This window comes from Mesoplodon densirostris, chromosome 2, assembly GCF_025265405.1.
Source record: "Mesoplodon densirostris isolate mMesDen1 chromosome 2, mMesDen1 primary haplotype, whole genome shotgun sequence".
Classification (NCBI taxonomy): domain Eukaryota; kingdom Metazoa; phylum Chordata; class Mammalia; order Artiodactyla; family Ziphiidae; genus Mesoplodon; species Mesoplodon densirostris.
The window spans coordinates 27,292,001-27,313,765 of record NC_082662.1 but is presented as its reverse complement, the minus strand read 5'-3'; the positions used below and the strand labels follow the sequence as shown (position 1 = coordinate 27,313,765).

General features: G+C 53.2%; 1 protein-coding gene across 2 annotated transcripts in view; it reads left to right on the top strand.

Moving 5' to 3' along the window:
• Window positions 1-2,646: 2,646 nt before the first annotated feature.
• TRIM62 (tripartite motif containing 62) overlaps window positions 2,647-21,765 on the top strand; it is a 35,240-nt gene continuing 16,121 nt past the window's right edge. The window contains exons 1-3 of one of the 2 annotated variants that reach the window (XM_060089429.1): window positions 2,647-2,712; window positions 3,150-3,674; window positions 17,803-17,898. In XM_060089429.1, coding sequence (XP_059945412.1) covers window positions 3,267-3,674; window positions 17,803-17,898 — 504 coding nt within the window. In that variant the 5' untranslated portion in view covers window positions 2,647-2,712; window positions 3,150-3,266. The remainder of the gene's footprint in view (window positions 2,713-3,149; window positions 3,675-17,802; window positions 17,899-21,765) is intronic. The other variant, XM_060089428.1, reaches the window with a different exon arrangement.

The following is a 21,765-nucleotide window of genomic DNA, read 5'->3' as shown; positions in this document are numbered from 1 at the left end:
AGTGTACTGTTCAGCATCTTAATGGAGATGGGGTAAGTTTAGAAGAACAACAGATAGAAGGGTGAAAAGACTAAAAGCTGGAAGGTATTGTGAAGGGCCCAAGAGACTGTGATTTTCAGCCAGAGAAAACCGTGCTCTTTACACTTCAGAAGATATTGGTGCTGGATATTAAGAGGAACTTAGCTACCGAAAGGATTTAGACAATAGCATAAAATAGTACCAAAGCCTCTTCTAAAAACAGCTGTAGAGTAGCATGGGGTAGACTAAGCTGCTGCAACAGAGCCCCAAAATACAATGGCTTCTAGAAAATGCAAGTTTATTTCTCATTCTCTAGTCCACGTTGGTGGGTGGCTCCACTCCACGCAGTCATTCAGGAACCCAGGTTCCTTCCTTATCTTTGCTCTGTCAGCCTCTTTGAAGCATTACGGAAGCTGAGTTCCTTACGCATCTGTGTTTCAACTCGAGGCAAGAGGAAATGGAGCACGGAGGAGCAAAAGCCTTAAGCACTATTTCTATTTACTTTTTATTGGAAAGGATTTAGTCACAAAGCCACACTGAACTGCAAGAGCAGCTGGAAAATGCAGTGTCTAGTGGATTAGCCAGTTCTCCAGGTACTATATTGCTATAGAAGAGGAGGATGGATTACATGTTGAATTAAATGAAACCCACTGTTTCATCCAACATCAAGCCTTTTTTTGTTTCATTTCAAATGCTTCAGTAATTTAGACCCTGCCTTCTTTACAAAAAAAAAAATTGGACATGCATATCAGTGCATCATTTGGGATTCTTATGTTTGCCAAGAGACAGCACACTGATATTAAACCTGCTTAAGCAATAAGATGGACCATCTTATATATCCAAAAGTCTAGGCTCTGCATCAGTGCACTAGCTCCTCTTTCCCAGGATTCTCCCCACCTCTGTCACGTGTTGGCTGCATCCTCAGACTGGGAGCAATTCCAAGTATCACCACCAAACACATCCACATCCAGCCAAGGGGGCAGACTGTTTTTGAAAGGGGAAAGACCCTTTGCAAAAGCCACCTCCCTGCCACAGGCTTACCCTCTGGTTTTTCAGGCCAGACTTGCATCACAGGTCTAAATGCAAACCATCACTGGTAAGAGGAATGCAACCACCATGATGGACTTGGACCAAACGGGATTTACCGCTAGAGCTGGGCTGAGGTCAGCCATTTCTTGGTCACGTGGGGAAGGGGGCCACCTGAACAAAATCAAGGCTCTGACTGCAAGGAAAAGTCAATGAATGGTTGCTGCATGAGCTACCAACTTGTTTCTGGCAATGATGGAGACATGGAACCAGATAATGATGTGATGGAGGACACATAAATAGCAGAGGCATAAACCTCAAGCTTTTTCTTAAATTGTGCCTTGATAAAGTTTAACTCCAGTGAATATTGCTGGAGGAGCCAGAAACTTGGGGGAGCCACCCTCATGCCTCCTTCTTTCTCACCCCGTATTCAATCCATTACAAAATTTCGTGGTGTCTATATGTTTAGTGCCCTGGTTTTCGCTCCTTATGCACTTTCATGGCCCCAGTTCAGGTCTCATCTCCTGCAGGCACTATGACAATGGTAATCTACTGGTGCCCAGTCTCTCTTCCTGAAATCCACATCTTTGCTACTGTTATTCAGGGACACACCTTCACTGTTCAAAGAGCGCTGCACATATGCAGACACATCAGAAAGCATCCCTGCCTTCATCTTGCTGATGGGATAATGAGCATCTCCTTGCTTCCTGAAACCCACATCAGACCAGGTCATTCCCCTGCTTGAAAGCTCAATGTTTTCAGGAAATCCATCACCATGACCCTCAATGTCCTCCACCTCACCCTAGCCTCTTTCCCACCCCACCCCCCACAGTAGAGAACCACTTGCACTTCCCCAAATGTGCCTTCCCCTTTCACGCCTCCGTGCTCTTGCACATGCTGCCTCCTCTGCCTAGAAATCCCTTATCCCCTCTCCATCTGGCATACAAGTCAAGGTCTCCTATTACTCTTCCTCCCTCTCTCCTGCTCCCTCCTCCGCCTTCTATCTCCACCGCCAGGCACACAATATAGCACTCCAGAAATGTCTGCTGAGTGGACACAACTCCTTGGGTCAGACATTAGTCAGGGCCAGGGCTCTCCAACTTCTCCAGCTAGCTCTCCTTAAGAAAGTGAAGAGGAAATGGGACCCCAGGGCTTCCGAGTGTGAGGGACTTGAAATTGCTCTAAGCAAGCAGGGTATTTCTCGAGTTTTATCTTTATATTTTATGCAAAAGTTGTATTCTATGCAGATTAAACAACATATCCGTGTTTGTTTTAATACAAAATATTTTTTGCCAAATCTTCACATTGATGATCCAACAAGATATGCCTCCTTTATTCGTTATCCTCTCAAATTAGCTGTTCCCCAGCCCCCATGCGCCGCAGGGACCCCAAGCGAGACCTGGATGTTGTTCCAAGTGCACACCCTGAAGGAACAGCTGGGTTTCGCACCCCCGGGAGCTGGAGAATGGTGGGGGCGGGGAGGGGGGGTCAGCTGGCTGCAGGCCGGGCCACGCCCCTCCTCTCCCCCGCCCGCCGCGGGGGCGGAGTCGCTGAGGCCCCGCCCTCGGGGGCGGGGAGGGAGCCACCTCCGCCGGCTACTCAGGCTCGGCTGGTTCCGGGTTGAGAGGCTGCGCTCGGACCGGAGCAGTGGCCGCTGAGCCGGTAGGGGTAAGGGGCCGCGCGGGGCCGGGTCTTGGGGCCGGGATCGGGCAGCTGAGCGTGCTCACAGCCCTCCTCTCCTCTGCCAGGCACAGCCGAGGTGAGGCTCTGCCTGGCTTCCCCTCCCCCTGAACTCCCCATCCCCAGCTTCTCCCCCTCCCCCCACCGCACCCATACCGGTATTACAGCCCCCCAAGGCCTCCGCCCCCCTCCTAGATCCCCTTCTCCCAGCACACATCCCTTCTGACTGCCCCTTTCCCTAGAAGCTTCTTGCTAGGAGCACCTTCCCTCAGACACCCACGGCTCCCTCCCTCCAGCACCCATCGCTCCGGGTCACCCTCTGCCTCGAGACCACCTTCCTGGGCTCGCTTCCCGGGTAGTCTCTACCCCACACCTCTTACTCGCGTTACCCCACTCCCAGACAGCACCCATTCCTTCTCCTGTAGGTCCTGCTTCTCCGGGCCTGCTCCCCGCACCCATCCCTAGGTGCTGCCCCCGACAGCGTCGCGCTCTCCAGCCGGCCCCCTGCATCTCTGGGGACCCTCTCCGCCGTCCCCGGCGCCATGGCGTGCAGCCTCAAGGACGAGCTGCTCTGCTCTATCTGTCTGAGCATCTACCAGGACCCGGTGAGCCTGGGCTGCGAGCACTACTTCTGCCGCCGCTGCATCACCGAGCACTGGGTGAGGCAGGAGGCTCAGGGCGCCCGCGACTGCCCCGAGTGCCGGCGCACGTTTGCCGAGCCCGCGCTCGCGCCCAGCCTCAAGCTGGCCAACATCGTGGAGCGCTACAGCGCCTTCCCGCTGGACGCCATCCTCAGTGCACGCCGTGCCGCGCGACCCTGCCAGGCACACGACAAGGTCAAGCTCTTCTGCCTCACGGACCGCGCGCTGCTCTGCTTTTTCTGCGATGAACCCGCGCTGCACGAGCAGCACCAGGTCACGGGCATCGATGACGCCTTCGAAGAGTTGCAGGTGAGCCGCTTGGCGGGCCTGGGGCGGGGGCGGGGCCGGCCCGGGGGCGGGGTCAGGGTTGGACCGCAGGCAGGGCCCAGTCAGAATTGCCATGGGGCGGGGCCGCCGGCAGGGTCAGGGCCCTATCAGAATTAGGACGGGGCGGGGCCGAGGCGAGGAGGCGGTGTTGAGGGTGGGGCCTTGGTCCGTGCTCACCAGGCGGGGTCTCAGAGAGACCTGAAGTGGGGGGTGGGTGGGTCCATAGTTGGGGAGAGATCACCAATGGAGTGGAACTGCAGGGACAGATGAGATCAGAGCTGAACCAGGTACCGCCTGGACGAGGTTAGGGACGGAGCTGAATCAGAGCTGGGCAAGGGCAGGGCCACTGTAAGGGTCATGGGGCTAGACCTGGAGACAGGACCCACGTAAGAAGGGTTCAGGACTGAGTTGGAGACAAAGACACAGATGGGGAATGCGACAAAGTCGGGGCTAGACAGGAGGTGGGGCCGCCATCCGAGGATGAGTCTGGACTACACGGAGTAGCTGAGCTACAGGCTTTGGGGCATGCTGACCTGGGGTTCAATCAGGTATGCAGCAGGGCCTGGGGAGCAGTACCTGGGCTAGATGGCTCTGGGCAGGTCAGGGTTAAATCTAAGAGAGGGTCTAAATGAGTGTCAGCAAACTACTGAGAGAGCAGGTTTGGGTGCCAGGGGCTAGGCCAAGGTGTATGAGGGGCTAAGGCTGGGATCAAGTTCAGATACTGTAAAGACCATCCTGGGTTTAAATCACAGTAGAGGCCAGGTTGAGAGTGAGGACAGGACTTAAAGACTCCAGATTTGGAGAATAAGGCCCGAAGGTGAGGTGATTCAAGAAAAGCGAGGGGGCTTCCCTGGTGGCGCAGTGGTTGAGAGTCCTCCTGCCGATGCAGGGGACACGGGTTCGTGCCCCCGTCCGGGAAGATCCCGCATGCCGCGGAGTGGCTGGGCCCGTGAGCCATGGCTGCTGAGCCTGCGCGTCCGGAGCCTGTGCTCCGCAGCGGGAGAGGCCACAACAGTGAGAGGCCCGCGTACCGCAAAAAAAAGAAAAAAGAAAAGAAAAGCGAGGGAGGTGGACCTCTAGAAGTCTCCAGGGACTTTTGGTGACCTCCTTAGCTCTGTCACCCGCATCAGGACATTGAGGACTAAATGAAACAGTACATGCAGGGTAACCTGAACATAGTCAGCCTAGGACTGTAATTGGTCTCCCTTAAGCCTTCCGGTCCTCACGGACTAACTCCTACTCAACTCTCAAAGCCCTGCTCAAATGCCCTCTCTGTGTAAGCCTTCTCTAAGCTCCACTGGCCAAAACAATAGCATTAGAGCTGCATCTTCCCAATCTCTATTAATAAGTATAATGTTTTTTAAAAAAAAACAGTGTTCCAAGATTAGCTATATTTGGGAAATATAGTATATTCTCTATACCCTCCTTGGAGGATTCTCAATGTACATTTGTATATTAAAGGCTTGGAGAAATCTTGTAGCAAAGAAACCCATTTTGCTGTGTTTAATAAAATGATTCCCAAGGTTATTTGAGCCTGGAATCTTTTTCTCAAGCTAAACCATTTAAATCTAGCAGCCCCGTGTATTTGGCCTTGGGATACCAGGCTAGCACGCAGTCCCCAAGAGAAGTCTCTTAGTCATCATCTCTATGGCCCCAAAGCCTGCCACAAGGCCTGACCCACAGTGAACATCAGTAAAGGCTGAATGAATGACTAGTCCTGAACTGAGCTGGCCCAGGCTGTGGAGCCTTCGGAAGAAGAAGGTTTTTGACTCCTTAAGCAGGAGCTAAATAACTATTTTCCCTGTTGTAGGGGGTCACCCCCCCCACCTTATACATGAGTCTCTGTGAGCCAGCCTGCACCAGCAGATGCCCTGGCCCTAGGAGAAATGACTCCATGTTCACCTTACCCACTCCTTGCCCCTTTAATCCCCAACCACCACTGACTCCCTTCCAGTTTGGCTGTTTGAGGATGGAGAGCAAGAGTTGGGGGCTCTGGGAGCTTGTACAAGGTTGGCATTGACCATCCACCCCCAGAGCCCCTTGTGCCAGGCACTGGTATCCCCATCTCCCCGTCTATGAAATCACATAAACAGGGAAGAGGAGAGAAGCTTGGACAGGACTAGGTGCAGGTCGTGAGTTTGAAGGGACTCTGTCTGAAACCATCTGCCCAATGTCTTCATTATGTAGATGTGGAGACTGAGGTCCAGAGAGGTGATGTGACTTACCCAAAGCCACACTGCCAGACCGTGAGAGTGCCGGCCAAGAAAGTTCAGCCTGACCCCGGCTGCATCCCACCCCTCCTGCTCACCCCCTCCTCTCCCTGTCTGACTTGCTAGCTGGAGAGAGCTCTGTGTTCCAAGGCTTGGTTCCCCTGTCTGCAAACCAGGAAATCCAAATTATTGTGTTGTGGTTTTTTTCAGTCCATTCCATGACCTGGGGCAGGCAGGAGAAATTGAACATATATTTTCCCCAAACGTTATTGAAACGCTGTCATTCTTGGGTGAAAAGCAAAAGAGGACTGCCACTCACTTACCCTCTAGTGTACTGTCCTGGGGTCAGTCACACTTGGGTTCCAAACCTTTCTTTAGCACTGTCTGTGTAATCAGCACATGTCTTCATGGAAGCCTTGATGCTCTCGCCTGTAAACCAGGGTCAGGATGATTCTTTCCTACCAGGATTTTCATGAGGCTGACCTGAGATGAACCTGCTATTGAGATGCCTGGCACTTGGTAGGGGCTGGATCAGCAAGTGCTCCCATTCTTTCTCCTTCTACCTCTGAGAACTCATGTGCCCAGCTGGGCAAATGCCCAGACCTGCCTCTCACCTGAGCAGGAGGCCTTGCTTTGGTGCCTCCTTTGGGCTTGGCAAGAAAGTAGCAGAGAAACATGCCTCCCACTGGAGAAGTAAGCTCCTGTGTGAGGTTCAAGCCACTCCCCACCCTCACCATCCCACCCCCTCTCTTCATGGGGAAGTGGGGCTCATTAGCTAGTTATGCACTGGAAATGAGGCTGAGCCTGCCCATCACACCCCTTCCTCTCCCAGCAGCTGGTGGTTTGTCCCCAGGGCTCCTGGAGCCTGGGCTTGGACCCCTCTCCTGGAGAATAACAGACTCAGAGCCGGCAGGGCCTTGGAGATAGCCTGATGCAAACTTCATTTGACAGATGGGGAAATGCCCTGGGGTGGGGGGGACCTTTCCCAAGGCCTTGAGGCCAGAGGAGGCTACTCCTGGCTCAGCCCGAGTCTCCTCACACCCCGCTGCTTAGCAGTTGGCCTGGAGCTTTTTTCATTTATTATAAATCCTGGAGGCAGCAGAGCGGAAAGGTTAAAGGCTCTGGCTTTGTATTCAGGCAGCTCGAATCTTGCACTCCTGTTTCTGGCTGTGTGACCTTTGGGAAGTTCCTTATCATCTCTGAGCCTCAGGTCCCTCGTTCACAGCATGGGAATAATGGGGTTGAATTAAGTAAGATGACATTTGCAAGAACTTGGTACAGAACTTGACACATAGTAAGCACTCGATAAATGACAGCTCTAGTATGTTACATCATATTTGGCACTATTGACATGTGGGGCCAGATAAGTCTTTGTTATGCAAGGCAATCCTATGCATCCTAGGATGTTTAGCAGCATCCCTGGCCTCCACCCACTGGATGCCAGTAGCACTACCCACCCCAAGCTCTGACAACCAAGAATGTCTCCAGGCTTCATCAAATGTCCTCTAGGGTCAAAATCACCCCTGGCTGAGAACCCAGGCCTACAGAAGTCCTACTCAGCTTTCCAGGCTCAGCGCAGATATCACTTCCTTCATGAAGCTTTCCCTGACCTGCCAGGCAGAATCGCTTTGTACCCCAGATTCCAATACTGGGGTCAGATCCTGGCATCGTCACTGATAATCTGTGTGTCCTTGGTCAGATCACTTCACTTCTCTAAGCCTCCACCTGCTCATCTAGAACATGGGGATAACATGACCTTCCTGGGACAGATGTTGTAGGGGTTAGGAAGGCTGTATCAAAAGTGCCTGATGCTGTGCCTGGCACACAGTAGCACACGACAATTTTTAAATATCTTTATTTTTTCTGATTATAAAATTAACATAATAAACAGAGCTATATAATGTAAAAGTTAAAATCCCCCCATAATTCTACCCCTTGGAAAAACATGGTCTTTTTCTTAAAGATTTGCTTTCTAGTTCTACAGAATTTTTGTTGTGTAAACGGCCTGTGAGCATGTCTTGTGTGTGTGTGTGAGTGTGTATGTGTGTGTGTGTGTGCATGTACCTTCCCTTTTTTTTCACTGCTGAGCATTGGACCATAGAGCAAAGAGGATGGAAGGAGCCCCATCTCAGAAGGGTTTGGGGGCTTCTTGGCCAATGCTTACTGAGCTCACTGCCTGGGACTATACTAAGCGCCTTTCTGGTATTGCCTCATTTAATCTTCATAACACCCTGTCGAGTGGGTACTGTAATTTATTCTTTTTACAGATAAGAAAACAGAGGCTCAGAGGAATTCAGTGACTTGTTTGGTCACCCAGCTGGTAAATGGCAGGGCCAGGATTTGAAGCTTAGCTAACAGGCCACACATGGCCTCCGAGCTGCCTCTGAGGGCTGGGTGGTTGTCTCCCCCGCACGCTGCCTGTCTTTGTATTGTAAGTGTACTCAGCACAGGGTCAGGCTAAGGACACAGTCTGCCTGTGCCAGCTGATGCACCGAGGGCAGGTGCTGGATGGCATCTTGCTCAGGCATGGCATCCGGCTCTCTGGCCATCTCAGCTTCCTAACCTCCAGAGGAGGGATTGGATGCAGTCCCAGCCACCCTCTCCAGGTCTCATGTGACCACTGGAGCCCTTCCCAAGGCCTCCTTCACGCCAAGGGAGACAGCAGTGGATCAGCCTGGGACGGGAGCCCTGAGGAGTTGGGCAGAGGGGGATCCAGAGGCGCCGAGGCAGCCACACGGGGAAAGAACAGAGCTGGGGGACTGGATTCAAATCCTGGCGCTGGCTTCTCGCAGCTGAGTGGAAGGTGCTGCCTTCTCTGCACCCTTTCCCAACCTGGGAAGTGGAAATAAGAACAGAACTGTCCACTTAATGTATAAAGAGGGAGAGAGAGTTGCTGCCTATCCAGAGACAACTGATGCAAAGGCGCTTTATTTTGTACTGTGGACAGGGAGGCAGCCAGGTTGTCTGTGTCCTGGGGAAGTGGCCTCTGATGTTACTTTTCCCAAGAGAGGGCAGGATTTGTGTGCAAAGAGCAGTCTCCATGGGGGCGAGGCTGGCAATGAGTCAGACCCTGGGCTGTTGTTAGCATCTCTACTTCCCTCTTCACAGGTGTCTGTCAGTCAGCAGCCAGGAAAGCCTGTTCATCCAGGACACCTTGGCTAAGCACAGGCCACGGTGTCAAAAGTCAGAATTGAAGTTGGGGACCCAGGATGTTTATTTTCTAGAGAGAAAAGGATCTGGCAGGAAGTGACAACAGAAACAGTAACAACCCTAAAAAAAACAGTAGTCAGAGGGTATTGGACACTTGTTATGTGCCAGGTGCTATTACGGGCATTGAATCCTCACAGCAGCCGTTTTCCCTTTCCCTACTGCCCCAGTGGGACTAGGATCAGCCCCATTTCACAGAAGAAGACGTTGAGGCTCAGAGGCTCAGTAATTTGCCGAAGGTCACACTGCAAGCAGGAGGCAGAGCTGGGATTCAGACTCAGGTCTGTCTGGCTCAGAACTCAACCTCCTCACCAAAACCCTAACTGCCTCAGGGAGCAGCCAAATGGGGAGGGACCTCAGAAACCATCCACTTCCATCCTCTCCCCACTTTACAGATGGGGAAACTGACTTGCCCGAGGTTGGTCCAGAGCCCAGCTCCCTGGAATCTCAGTCCAGTGCTATTTTCACAGCATCATTTACCTTCTGGACCTTGAATTCTGCTTGAACACTGGGGCAGGTGTGGAGGATTTGGAGATGGTTCTATCTTGGATTCAGGGATTCATTCAATAATTTCTTCAGTCGACACTCCTGCTGTAGCTAACTGAGGGCCAGGTCCTGGGCCCAGGAGAGAGCAGGACAAGCTTGACCCTGCAGTGGTTCTTGGGGGATAGGCCCAGAAGTTGCAAGGTCATGTCCTAGGCTCCTCTGGCCATAAGTCAGCGTTGCCCAGGTCCCCCTGGAACTGACAACTGAGCTGAATCCTGAGAGCAGAGAAAGGAGACATTACAGACAGAGGGAATAACAACATCCACAGCCCCACTGCCTGGGTGCAGAGAGTGCCAGGGGCAGGCACCCTTTCTCGTTTAATCCTCACAGCCGCCCTAGGAGGTGGGTCTCATTGCCCCCTTTTATACATAAGGAAACTGAGGCTCAGAAACTGTGCCTAAGACCACACACCCAATAAGTGTCGCTGAAGCTAGAACTCAGACTCAGATGATCTGAGTCAGCCAGGGGCAGGCATGGAGGGGAGCCAGTGGTTCCTTGTAGCTGCAGGGGAAGGGGTGGGAAAGGGAGGCTTGACCAGCTCATAAAGCGCCTTGAATGTGCCACCCCTGCCTAAGGAGCTTGGACTTGATCCTGGAGATTCGGGGGAGCCAGGAACAGGTTGGAGCAGGCGAGGCTGGCCTGGTCGGTGTGCACTGAGGGGCAGCGTGCAGGTGGGACAGGTGGGGGCCAGCCTGGAGGAGGGGGAGCAGCCATGAGGTGCTGCCTGCCGGAGACCGCGAGGCTCAGCGTGGACAGGGTTGGGGCTCAGAGGCAGAGAAAATGGATGAGAGTTCAGGTCTGTCGGGAGGACCAGGACATCAGAGGGCTGTGGGTAGAAGAGAGATTGGGGGAAAGGAGAAAAGAGGCAAGTTCAGTTTGCCGTATGAAGAGTTGGCGTCCCCTTGGGGCAGAGAGGGGAAGGGAAGGCAGTAACTGGGCACGGAGAAGGGGAGGGGCCTTGAGCACCTACTGTGTGCCACGCCATGCTGGGCCCTTCAAGGCTGTCATCTCATTTAATCCTCATCGCACCCTCGCCAGTGGCTCCGATCCTCATTTTATAGGTAAGGCTCTGAGAGGTGGACACTGAGAGGGGAGGAAATGATCTACCCAAGGGCACGCAGGCAGGATTCAAACCCAGGTTTTTCTGACACCCAAGTTTATGCTATTTCCACTGGGCAGCACTGCTTAGTGACCGGGGGTCGGGGGGAGGGGGTGTCGGTCCCTGAAGCCAGGGGAGATGGCTTCCGGCAACAGCTTTTTCCTCTGGGCCGGGAGAGGGATGGCCTTGTAGGAGGGGAGGTCTGGCCTTTGGGGCATGTGAGCCCTGGCTCTCTGTTCTCCCCCTCAGTGACTGCCCGAATCCTGGCCTGTCCATGCCTGTGGGAGCCCCAGAGCCTCTCAGCTGACATATTTGCATAATTGTGTGCTTAGGTCTGCACCAGCCCTGACTCTGCCCTCTCTCCAGAGGGAGGGGTACAGAGCTATGACTCTGCCCTCAGAAGGGCCCTCCTCCCATCCCTCATTCCTGGCCTGCCCAAGAGTGGATGGGGCCTGCTGAGTCCAGCTTCCCCAGGCTGACTTCCAAGGCATCCTCCATCCCACCCACACTGCCCTCACCCCTGCTAGCCCCACTGGCCTCTCCAACTTGTGACTCCACCCACACACCTGGCTCCCGCCATCCCCAACTGCCCCCCACTTCGTGCACACGCCAGGTGTGCCCCTGTTCTCTCCACCTGGAATGCTCTGGCCCCACCCTGGAGACTTGAAGGGACCCTGCCCATCCATCCATCCATCCATCCATCTTCCCTGATCCTCCCGTCAGAAATAAACTCTCTCCAAGAAACTCCCACAGTTCTGAGTCCCTATTGCACATACAATTATTTATTTATTTTTAAAAATTTTTTATTTTTGACTGCGTTGTGTCTTCGTTGCTGCCCGCGGGGTTTCTCTAGTTGTGGCGAGCAGGGGCTACTCTTCGTTGAGGTGCAGGGGCTTCTTACTGCGGTGGCTTCCCTTGTTGCGGAGCACGTTGCGCGCCTAAGGCTCTAGGCGCGGGGGCTTCAGTAGTTGCGGCGCGGGGGCTTCAGTAGTTCTGGCGCGCGGGCTTCAGTAGTTGTGGTGCTCAGGCTCAGCAGTTGTGGTGCACAGGCTTAGTGGCTCCACGGCATGTGGGATATTCCTGGACCAGGGCTCGATCCTGTGTCCCCTGCATTGGCAGGCAGATCCTTAACCACTGTGCCACCAGGGAAGCCCTCACATACAATTATAATTATCGTGATGCTAATGACAATAACTACGAGTGACTGAGCATTTCCTGCGCCTCACTTCAGGTCAGGTATTAAGTCACCTAATCCTCACAGCAACCACAGAGCCGGCACTGTCATTAGCTGCACTTCACAGGTTTGGAAGCTGAGGTGGGAGGGAGGGTGTCACACACACAGCCGGCTTCCTGGTGTTCCCTCCGCATTGTCCTGCTCTCCCTTATAGTCTACCTATCTGCATTTCTGCCTCCCCTAAACCTGCAGACTCGGAGCAGCTGGCACTCCGCCTGACCGTGGGTGCCCAGACGTGATGGCTGTATTGAACGGAGCGGGAGGCAGAGAGGCCGAGCAGTTTCCAGCATGGATTTTGGAGTCACTCAGATCCCCACTTCTGACTCTTATGAGCTGTGTGACCTTAGGCAACCTGCCTGACCTCTCTGAGCCTCCATTTCCCTCTCTGTAAGGCTGAGGTGATAAAGGCACTAACTTCATGAGAATTAGTGAGAATTAAGTAACATGATGAGAATTACGTGACATGTGAGAATTAAGAGAATTAAGTGATGTTGTGAGAATTGTGAGACTTGTGAGAATTAAGTGACATGATGCCTGTGAAGTTCAAACCCAAACCATACCACCTCCAGACATGGTTCTGAGCCTCCGGCATGGCCAGTGTCCTTCCTCACAGTTAGCTCTATTGCTTAGGAGTTTATCAACAGCTTCCTGTTTCCTGTCGGTCTTTGCTGGGAGGAAATTTTCCAGTTGGTTCTCTGTAAAGCTGTGTGGCCATGGGCCACTCAGTCACTTTTCTTGGACCTCAGTTTCTTGTTCTAGAAATCCAGATTGTTGGACCAGATGGTCCCTGTGGCTCCTTCCTGCTCTGGCCATCTGAGGAGGAAAGAAGGGGCCAGGACATAGTGAACGGTGGGGACATGGAGAAGTGACCCAGGAGCCTCATGGGGGACATGGTGACCTCTCTGTCTCCCGAGCAGCCAGTGTGGCCAGGCTCTCCACTGTGGTTGGACACTTCTTACTGTTATCTCATTTCACCCTCCCAACCCTAGGAGGTATTGTTATCCCCATTTCGCAGACGAGGGACTGGGGCACAGAGAGGTTAGGGTACCTGCCCAACGTCACAAAGCTAGTGGGTGGCAAAGCCAGTCTCCTAACCCAGGGAATCAGGTCTGGTCCCAGGCCTGGAAGGAGGGAAGGCAGAGGGGGTGACAAAGGGCAGGCTGCCTCCTAGTCTTGCTCTGTGGGTTCTAGGTTTTGTTTTTCCTAAGTTAGCTGTTCCCTCAGGCTCAGTAGCCCACCTGAGGAGAGCTGCCTCCCTGGGATCTCCTCCTACCCTTTTGGAGGTGAGCTCTGACCCAGCCCAGCCTCGTCTGTGGGCGGATTCATTCCGCAAACTCTGTGCCTGGCCCTGTCCTAGGTACTGATAGTGTGAAAATCTATCTGACATAGTCCCTGGCCTAAGAGCCCATATCTCATAGAGAAGACTGACAGGTCACCTTGCTGTTAAAATACAGTGTGTGCCAGATAGTGTGAGGGAAGGCTCTGTACACAGAGGATTGTCTGCGGACAGAATGGAGTTTGGGGTATGGCTTCACAGTGGAGGTGATGTCTGATCTAGACCTTACAAGATGAGCATGAGCCTAACAAGTGGAGAAAACCATGTGGGTGAGCATTCCAGACAGAGGGAACAGCATGTGCAAAGGCCTGGCGGAGAGCACTGCAAGTTGTTTAGTGCATCTGGAGCAGCGCTGTCCAGTAGAATTTCCTGGGATAATGGAAGTGTTCTGCATCTGTGCTGATGCCGTAGCCACTGGTCACCTGGAGCTATTGAGCACTTGAAATGTACAACCTGGTGCAATCGGTACAACCGAGGAACTGAATTTCAATTGTATTTCATTTAAATTCATTTGAATTTCAATAGCCGCATATGGCTAGTGACTACTGTATTGAACAGTACAGGTCTGGATGAAAAGAAAAGGCTGGAGACGCAAGAGGGAAGGGATATGGGAACAGATGTATATGTATAACTGATTCACGTTGTTATAAAGCAGAAACTAATTTAAAAAAATGTTAAAAGGAAAAAAAAAAAGAAAGAAAGAAAAGGCTGGAGAAGAAATTTGGGGCCAGTAGTGAAGGGCCTTGAATGCCACACTCAGGCTTCCTGTCCTTCCTCCCAGACAATGTAGAAATCCTGCAGAGCGGCCCAGGGAGGAGAGGCAGGGACACATCTGTCCTGTCAAACGATTACCCCAGCTGCTCTGTGGGGCAGGGAGGAGCCTGGGGCCACAGTCCAGAAAAGAAGTGATGAAAACTGAACCGGGGTGGTGGGTATAGAGAGGAGAGAACAAATTCCAGGGCAAGCTTGATGACTGATTGGATTGGGGGCGTGGGCCATGTCAAGGTTGACCCGCAGATTTCTGGCTTGGATGGCAGCAGGGGTGGGGGGGTGCCCTTCACTGTGATGGGGAATGTGGAGGAGGGGCAGTTTAGGGGTCCCGTACCACTATTCCAGCATCCACTGTGATGTGAGTGTCTATGTCCCTGTCTCCCCCCAGCCCATCTGCACACCTCCTGAGGCATCATGGGTTGGGACTCGTACCCCATCCCTCTCCCTGTCGCTGACACAGCAGCACGTGGGGCCCAAGGAGGCCTCATTCAGCACATGTTTGCGGAATGGACGAATGAGTGTTCCATTACTCCCGGGATCCCGTTGTTCCCTGGCCCTGAAAGCAGGGAGGAATTTGACCGTGTCCCTGGGGTGCCCTGAGTGATATGAGGAACATGGCCTCCAGGGCAGTTTTCTCGGAGACTCTGAAGAGCTGCCTGGGTGGCTGGGTCTATGAGGACCACCAAGGGGAAGGGTTGTAGCATTTGGTTCATCTCCTCAAAATCTGTGTCTCGAGCAGACTATGTCCCAAGCTGGACAGACCCCAGGCAGTCAGAGAGGAGTAGTCTTAGGTGAACACGATACGTCTGTTCCAGTGGCTCTGATGCACATGAATCTATTAGGAATGAGTTCCAGCTGTTAGTCATAGAGAGCTGCCCAGAGTAGCTGAAATTAAATAGGGGTGTATTTCTCTCCCATGTAACACAGGTCTATAGGACAGGACCCCAGGCAGTGGTGTGCCAGAGCCACACCTGAGTTCCTGAGAACTAGTTGTGCAAATCTCTTCCCAGCTCTGCATCTGGTGACCTCACATGGAGAGCTTCAAATTGGCTTTGGGGGGAACCTTTACACCAAGGAAATTGGTCAACACTATAAATTGGGGCTGTTTTTCTTTTTTCCAGAGAGCAAGCTTCCTAGCATATCACTGAGTGCAGTGATGGTGTGGCTACCCCATCAGGGACCCAGGCTGCATCTTCCTTCTATTTCTCTGGTTTCAGCCTGTCACATCCATCTTTCTGGCTGCCTTACGGCCTGAGATGGCTACCAGAGTTCCAGTCATTATGTCTATGTAAGCTCTCTGCTCTCACAAAACCAGCTATTCCAATTTTTCTATCTGACTCGTATTTTCAAGGCTGGCTCCTCTTCATCCTTCAGCTGTCATCTCAGGTGTGACCTCCACAGAGAAGCCTTCCCTGATACGCTACCTAAATTCGCCACCCATCCCATTCGGCTTTATTTTCTCTAGAGCATAGACCATAATGGGTAGCTCTCTGATTCTTTTATTATTTTCCTTGTTATTATCTGTCTTCCCCACTAGACTGGAAGATCCCTTTTAGTAGGGACTGCATCTGTCTGGTTCTCTGCTGTGTCCCGAGTGCCTCAACAGTGCCTGGTACATCATAATTGCTCAATAAATACTTGTTGAGTGAATAAGGGATAGTAAACACAGATCATTTTGTTTTCTACATGTTTCCCTTAGTGTGTCATCATGACCATTTTCTCATGTTGCTATTTAGTCTGTAAAATTAGTTGGACTAGATGTTTTCTGAGGGCCCTCCCTGCTCTGACGAGATGAGTGGGCAGGAGGTGAGTGTGAACAGGGAAGTCAACTCCCTGGCATCACTCACAGCCCAGGCTGACTAGGGAGCCCGGGCCCTGCTCAGAGGCTGTTTCCATGGAAATTCACTCCCAAAGCAAACTTCCTTGAGCCCCATCTCAGTGCCAGGCCATTGATGGGTATGGGGGATATAGAGAGAAAACGGTAGGGAGGGCCTGCCCTGCATGGGGATGGATAACGGACAGCCAGAAGAACAACGAGCTGTGATACAATGGGCTAAAAGTCCAGAACTACTGGGGGCCACCAGCCTCCCTACCCCATTCATTCATTTGGCAAATACTTACTGAGGCCCTACTGTGTGCTGGACACTATTCTAAGCATTGGGGATGGAACAGTGGACAAGCCAGACAAGATTCTTGCCCTCATAAAACTCACACGCCAATGGAGGAGATGAACAGTAAACACAATGTCAAATAAATAAGCAAGATCATGGACAGCAGGAGGTGCTATGGAGACCACTAAACAGGAGGGTGGAAGGGATGCTGCTGTGCATGGGCTGGTCAGGCAAGACCTCTCCGAGGAGGCAGCATCTGAGTTGATACGTTAATGCTACAAAGGAATCACAGGGAGAAAATCTGAGAGTGAAGTGCACCAGGCAGAGGAAGCAGCAAGTGCAAAGTCATAAGGCTGAAACAAGCCCAGCGTGAGGCACAGGAAGAAGACCGCTTTGGCCGGATGGGAGTGATGGGGGAAGGATGGTGGAGACAGAGGTGGGACTAGGGACAGGGGACTGAGGCACTTGCTTCAGGTGCAAAATTGAAGCAGGCGCCCAAAAACTCAGTAATCAAGATAATATCTAATGCAATTTTTTTTTTTGCGGTACGCGGGCCTCTCACTGTTGTGGCCTCTCCCGCCGCGGAGCACAGGCTCCAGATGCGCAGGCTCAGCGGCCGTGGCTCACGGGCCCAGCCGCTCCGCGGCATGTGGGATCCTCCTGGACCGGGGCACGAACCCGTGTCCCCTGCATCGGCAGGCGGACTGTCAACCACTGCGCCACCAGGGAAGCCCTAATGCAATTTTTAAAAATCAAAATGAATGCCAAAACCCCCATGATGAACAAAATATCAAATTTTTAAATAAAGACAAGATGACTAGCAGTGTCATGCTGAGCCGTATAGGAACCAGATGCAAAGGAAAAACGAGTAATACCGGTCCTGTCCTTATTTTAAAATTTGACCTGTTGTCTATCATGGATTTTTGTTGTTGTTCATCATGGGTGTCATCACTATAGAAAACATGTCACCTGGTGTCATGATTATGGTTTCCAGAACCAGACTTCCTGAGTTCCATTTCTGGCACTACCCCTGCATGCTTAGCTGTATGCCTCGGGGCCAGTGTCTTGACCTCTCTGTACCAGTGTCTCCATCGGAAAAGGGGGCTGATAATAGTGCCTACCTCAGGGTTATTGAGAGGATTAAATGACAAGCCAAGGTCTAAGAACAGTGCCTAGCCCACCGGAAGCGCTCAGAGGATGTTGGCAGTCAGTTGTAGCCCTGGACAGCAGTACAGCCTTGGTTCCTGCCAGAGGATTCTAAGCAAGGAGTCTTGGCCAGCAAATCAGGGTGGGTCAGAAAGTGTGTGGAGGTAGATTGGAAACAGGGAGACCAGAGCCCCTAGGATGGCCAGAGAGGAGGCTGTTGCAAAACTCCAGATGGAAGATGGGAACAGACTCTGGAGATACTTAGGAGACAGACTCTGCGGAACGTGGTGGTTGTTAAACTGTGAAGGGAGGCGGGTGCTGGGGCAGGAGACAGACGGGGCCAGGATAGCTTCCAGTGCCCGCAGTGGACGGGCCTGGGCTCTGCATCACCACGGAATACCCGGGCCGGATCTGGCCTGCGCCCCCATCCCGATCTTGTCTGTGTTCCAGAGGGAGCTGAAGGAGCAGCTTCAGGCCCTTCAGGACAGTGAGCGGGAGCACACGGAGGCGCTGCAGCTGCTCAAGAGGCAGCTGGCGGAGACCAAGGTGAGCCCGGCCTGGACGTGGGGGCGGGGCTGGCTGTGGTGGGGGCGGGGCTTCGTGGGGGCAGGACCAGTTGGGAAGTTGAGGGGCGTGGCCTTGGGCCTGCTGTCGGGGCGGGGCTTCGAGGGTCCAAACTCCAGGTGTTAGGCCGGGGCATGGGGGTGGGGCGGAGGCTGGGGCTTCCCTGAAGGTAAATGGGGCGCGGACCCACTCCAAGATGACTGAGGGCAAGTGGGATCCTTTCTCCCTTCCTGCTTTGGGTGAAAGTTGAGGTGGGACCAGGGACCCTTTGGAAAACCCTGGCGTCCTGCGGGGCTGGAAGAATGTACCTAGTCTTTTTTTTTCTCCCGTTGCTAAACACACGCATTGCCCAAGGAGCCAATCCTGAGAATGTTCCTTCGAAGCCCTCCTGATGATTTGTGGCTCAGCCCTGGTATCAGCTCCCCTCTTCAACTCTGACTGTGGAGGTATAGACTCTGAAAAGTAGCGTCAAACCCTGCAGGCTCTGGCCACAGTGGTTTGAAAAGAAAAGCCTTTTTTCTTGACCTGAGAGGAAAGCCCTGGGTTCTGATCCAGCCACTACCGTGCTGTGTGACTTTGGGTAAACTGCACACTTATCTGGGCCCCTAGTCTTCCCATCTGTGCTGTAGGGACTCTGCCAGGCTCCTTCCAGCCGTGATGTTCTAGATCCTAGCACACTTCCAAGGGGCTCCCTCCAAGTCCCCCACAGATACCTCTAACTGGGCAAGGCTTGCTCTGATTTCTGCTGTCCTTCTGGAACCAAGCACTGGGGACCCAGGCCTGGCTGCTAAGCTCTTGGGTGATTTCAGTGTGGCTCCACTCCATTTGCAGGGGTGCCACTGCCAGCAGCAGCTGGAGCAGAGCCTTAGGAATGCTCTGGGCCTCCAGAGGTCCCCCTGGGGCCTGGAGAGGCCATTGGAGATCCAGACCTGTGACCCAGCTTGGCCACCAACACACTGTGGGGTCTTAGGGAGGTCATGACGAACATTTCTTCAGAGAACACTCTGGAGTGCGTCCAGGCAGGACCCTCAGTGGGCATCAGATGGGAAGCAGTCACAGGACTCTGGCCTCTTTGCTTCTCCCAGCCTCATTTTCCCCACCTGTCTGGTGATCCCACCCCTCTCAGGTGAAGAGAAGCAAATGGAAGCCTCTGTCTGTATGAGAGGGGAATATTATGGTCTGTTTCTTCTCCCCAGCATTCTGTTCTTCTCTCCACTCCCCACCCGCATTGTTTTTCTCCACTGACCTTTTCCTCCCCTGCCTTCCTGTCCATCTGTCTACCTCTCGGTTGTCCTCTGGGGCCACCTTCCCCTCCAGTTCCCCCAGCCCTGCTTCCTGTCTGGACTGGGATGTTTATACAAGAAATGCCTATGGATGCTTTGGAGGTCATATTTCACCTGGTGCCTGACTCGGCTTTCCTGTGGCGCCTGCCCCTCCAATGGCCCGGCCTGAGGGCCCGTCTGATCTCCCTCCCCCAGCCCAATGTTTTCCTTGGTTGGCCCTGACCGAGTGACGCATTCTTGGCAGGGTGTTGTTCTGAAATGGCCCCAGCTCTTCCAACCCCAGTGTGTTCCCAGGGATGTGGTGGGTCAGGATGGGAGCTGCTCTCCCAGTCGTGACTGAAGGGATTGGGAGTGGGGCGGGGCTGGCTCTGCCCTAGAAAAAACTAGAGTAAATGAGACACACCAGTTTAGCTGAAGCTTTCTCTGTGCTGGGAACTGTGTTCCCCATTCATTGTCTCGCCGAACTGCACAGAATGTCACCTCTATGACTGCAGGATTCCCCAGAACCTACACGGTGTCTAGCACACAGTAAATAGTTGTGGAACAAATGAGTGGGGAAAAAAGATACACCTTTTGAGGTAGGAATAGTTGTTGTCTCCATTTTATTGGCAAGGAAACTGAGGCCCAGAGAGGTTGAGGGACAGGCCTAAGGCCCCATAGCTAATAAGTAGCTAATTGAGACCTTACTGTCCAGTTCTGTCTGAGCCTAGTGCATATTCCAGCCTCACGCTGGAATGTCCTCAGCGAGATCTCTGGCTTTGTGGGCTGCAAGCCGGGTAGGCCTGGAGAACCCATCAGGGACATATCTCGGGCTCCTGGGATGGCTGATGTTCCACTTCTGAGCTGCCCTCTCCCAGCCTCTTTCTCTCCTCTTGTCCTGGGGACACTGGGCCCCTACCTGAGAGAGAAGATGGAGTCTGCACCCACCTCTACAGAGCAATCTTGGGCAAGACCCCTCCCTCCTTTACCTCTCAAGCAGGTCCTGACCATCAGCCTTGTGCCAGGCTCTGGGATGCAGGGCTAAGGAAGATGTCATTCCTACCGGGAGGACCAGTAGTTCATCCACTACCGGTCCGTTAGTTCATGCACTAACTGGGAAGCCACATAAAATGTGGGGCAGTATATTCAGAATATTTACAAAATGCTCTGGGAACATTTAACTATTTAACTGCCTGGAAAAGTTAAGGAAGGTATCACAGAGAAGGTGGCTTTTGATCTGGGTCTTGCAGGATGAGTAGGAGTTTGTCAGTTGAATAAAGCATTTGCTGGAGGAGGGGTCCACTCTAGGCAGGTGGAATTACGATGCAGCAGCACTAGAGAGGTAAGCAGGGATCAGATTAAGGACTTTGGATTCCAGGCTACGAAATTTAGCCTGTACTAGTCATCAAGGAGCCAAGAAGGGTCCCTAAAGACGAGATCGGCTGTGACCCAGTTTGCACGTTAGAAGGATCACTCTGGCAGCAAGTTTGTTGGCAAAGATGTGGAGTTGACACGTGGAACCAGTGAGTTGGTGGGACCCAGGGGCATGTGTGGAGGAGGCAGGTGGAGAGATGAATGTGGCGCTCAGGAGACATGTAAGACCTTCGAAATGGGCTTGGAAGCCATCCTCAAAGCAGTGGGAGTTGCAGGGTGTGAACAAAAGGAGCCAGCCTGACCGAGTCCTCAGGAACAGGGGTGGCAGGGAGGGAGCAGCCACAGAGGTGTGAGGCAAACCAGAAATTTCTATGAGTAGAGGGTGGCCCTTGGGCCAAATGCTGCTGCAGATTCACCAAAGAGCAGCCGGAAGGGGTGGCCATGAGATCTGGGGCTCTTTGGAGGGCAGTGGCGGACGGTGCTGGGAGGGCAGGCCCCAGCTTCCCCACTGTGACCTGCGGCTGCCACAGCCTTGGCCCTCCCTGGGTGAGGGCGCTCCGGGAGGCCACAGGCAGCCTGGCCCTTCATCCCCAGCCTCTCCGCCACCCCCTTTGTCTGCCCTGCGTGCTGGGTGGGCATGCGCAGGGAGGCTGGCCCACTGCCAGCAGCTCTTCCTGCCGCAGGCAGCCGGCAGCCACGACGACTGGGAGGGAACAGGCCCTAACTGAGCCTTTGTGGAGCCTCCCACAGAGCCCTGGGCACTGAACACAGCAGGGTCTCTGACTCCGTGAACTCCCAGCCAGGATCCCACAAAGTCAAATTGCAGAGGCAGGCCCCACACGCTGCTGCTGCAGCCGAGCCGCACTTGTGTACCCTGTGTCATCCTGCCTTGTGCTGTCCCCTCGGCCCGCTGCCCACACCCCCCAACTGACATCCTGCCCGTCCTTCAGGCCCCAGCTCAGAAGTCATCTCTCCACGAAGACTTCTAGGATGTGCCTGTTCCAGTGTTTTAATAACCAGGCTCTGGGTCTGCACCTCAAACAATACCATGCACTTTGTGAATGTTCCCTCACTTACCATAGCCCTGCAATGTCGTTGTATACCCTTTTCCCAGATAAGAAAACTAAGGTTCAGAGATATCAGGCAACTAAGGTTGCCACAGCTGGAGACCCAGAGCCACTGGGCACCAAAGCTGTGCCCTTTACCACTCAAC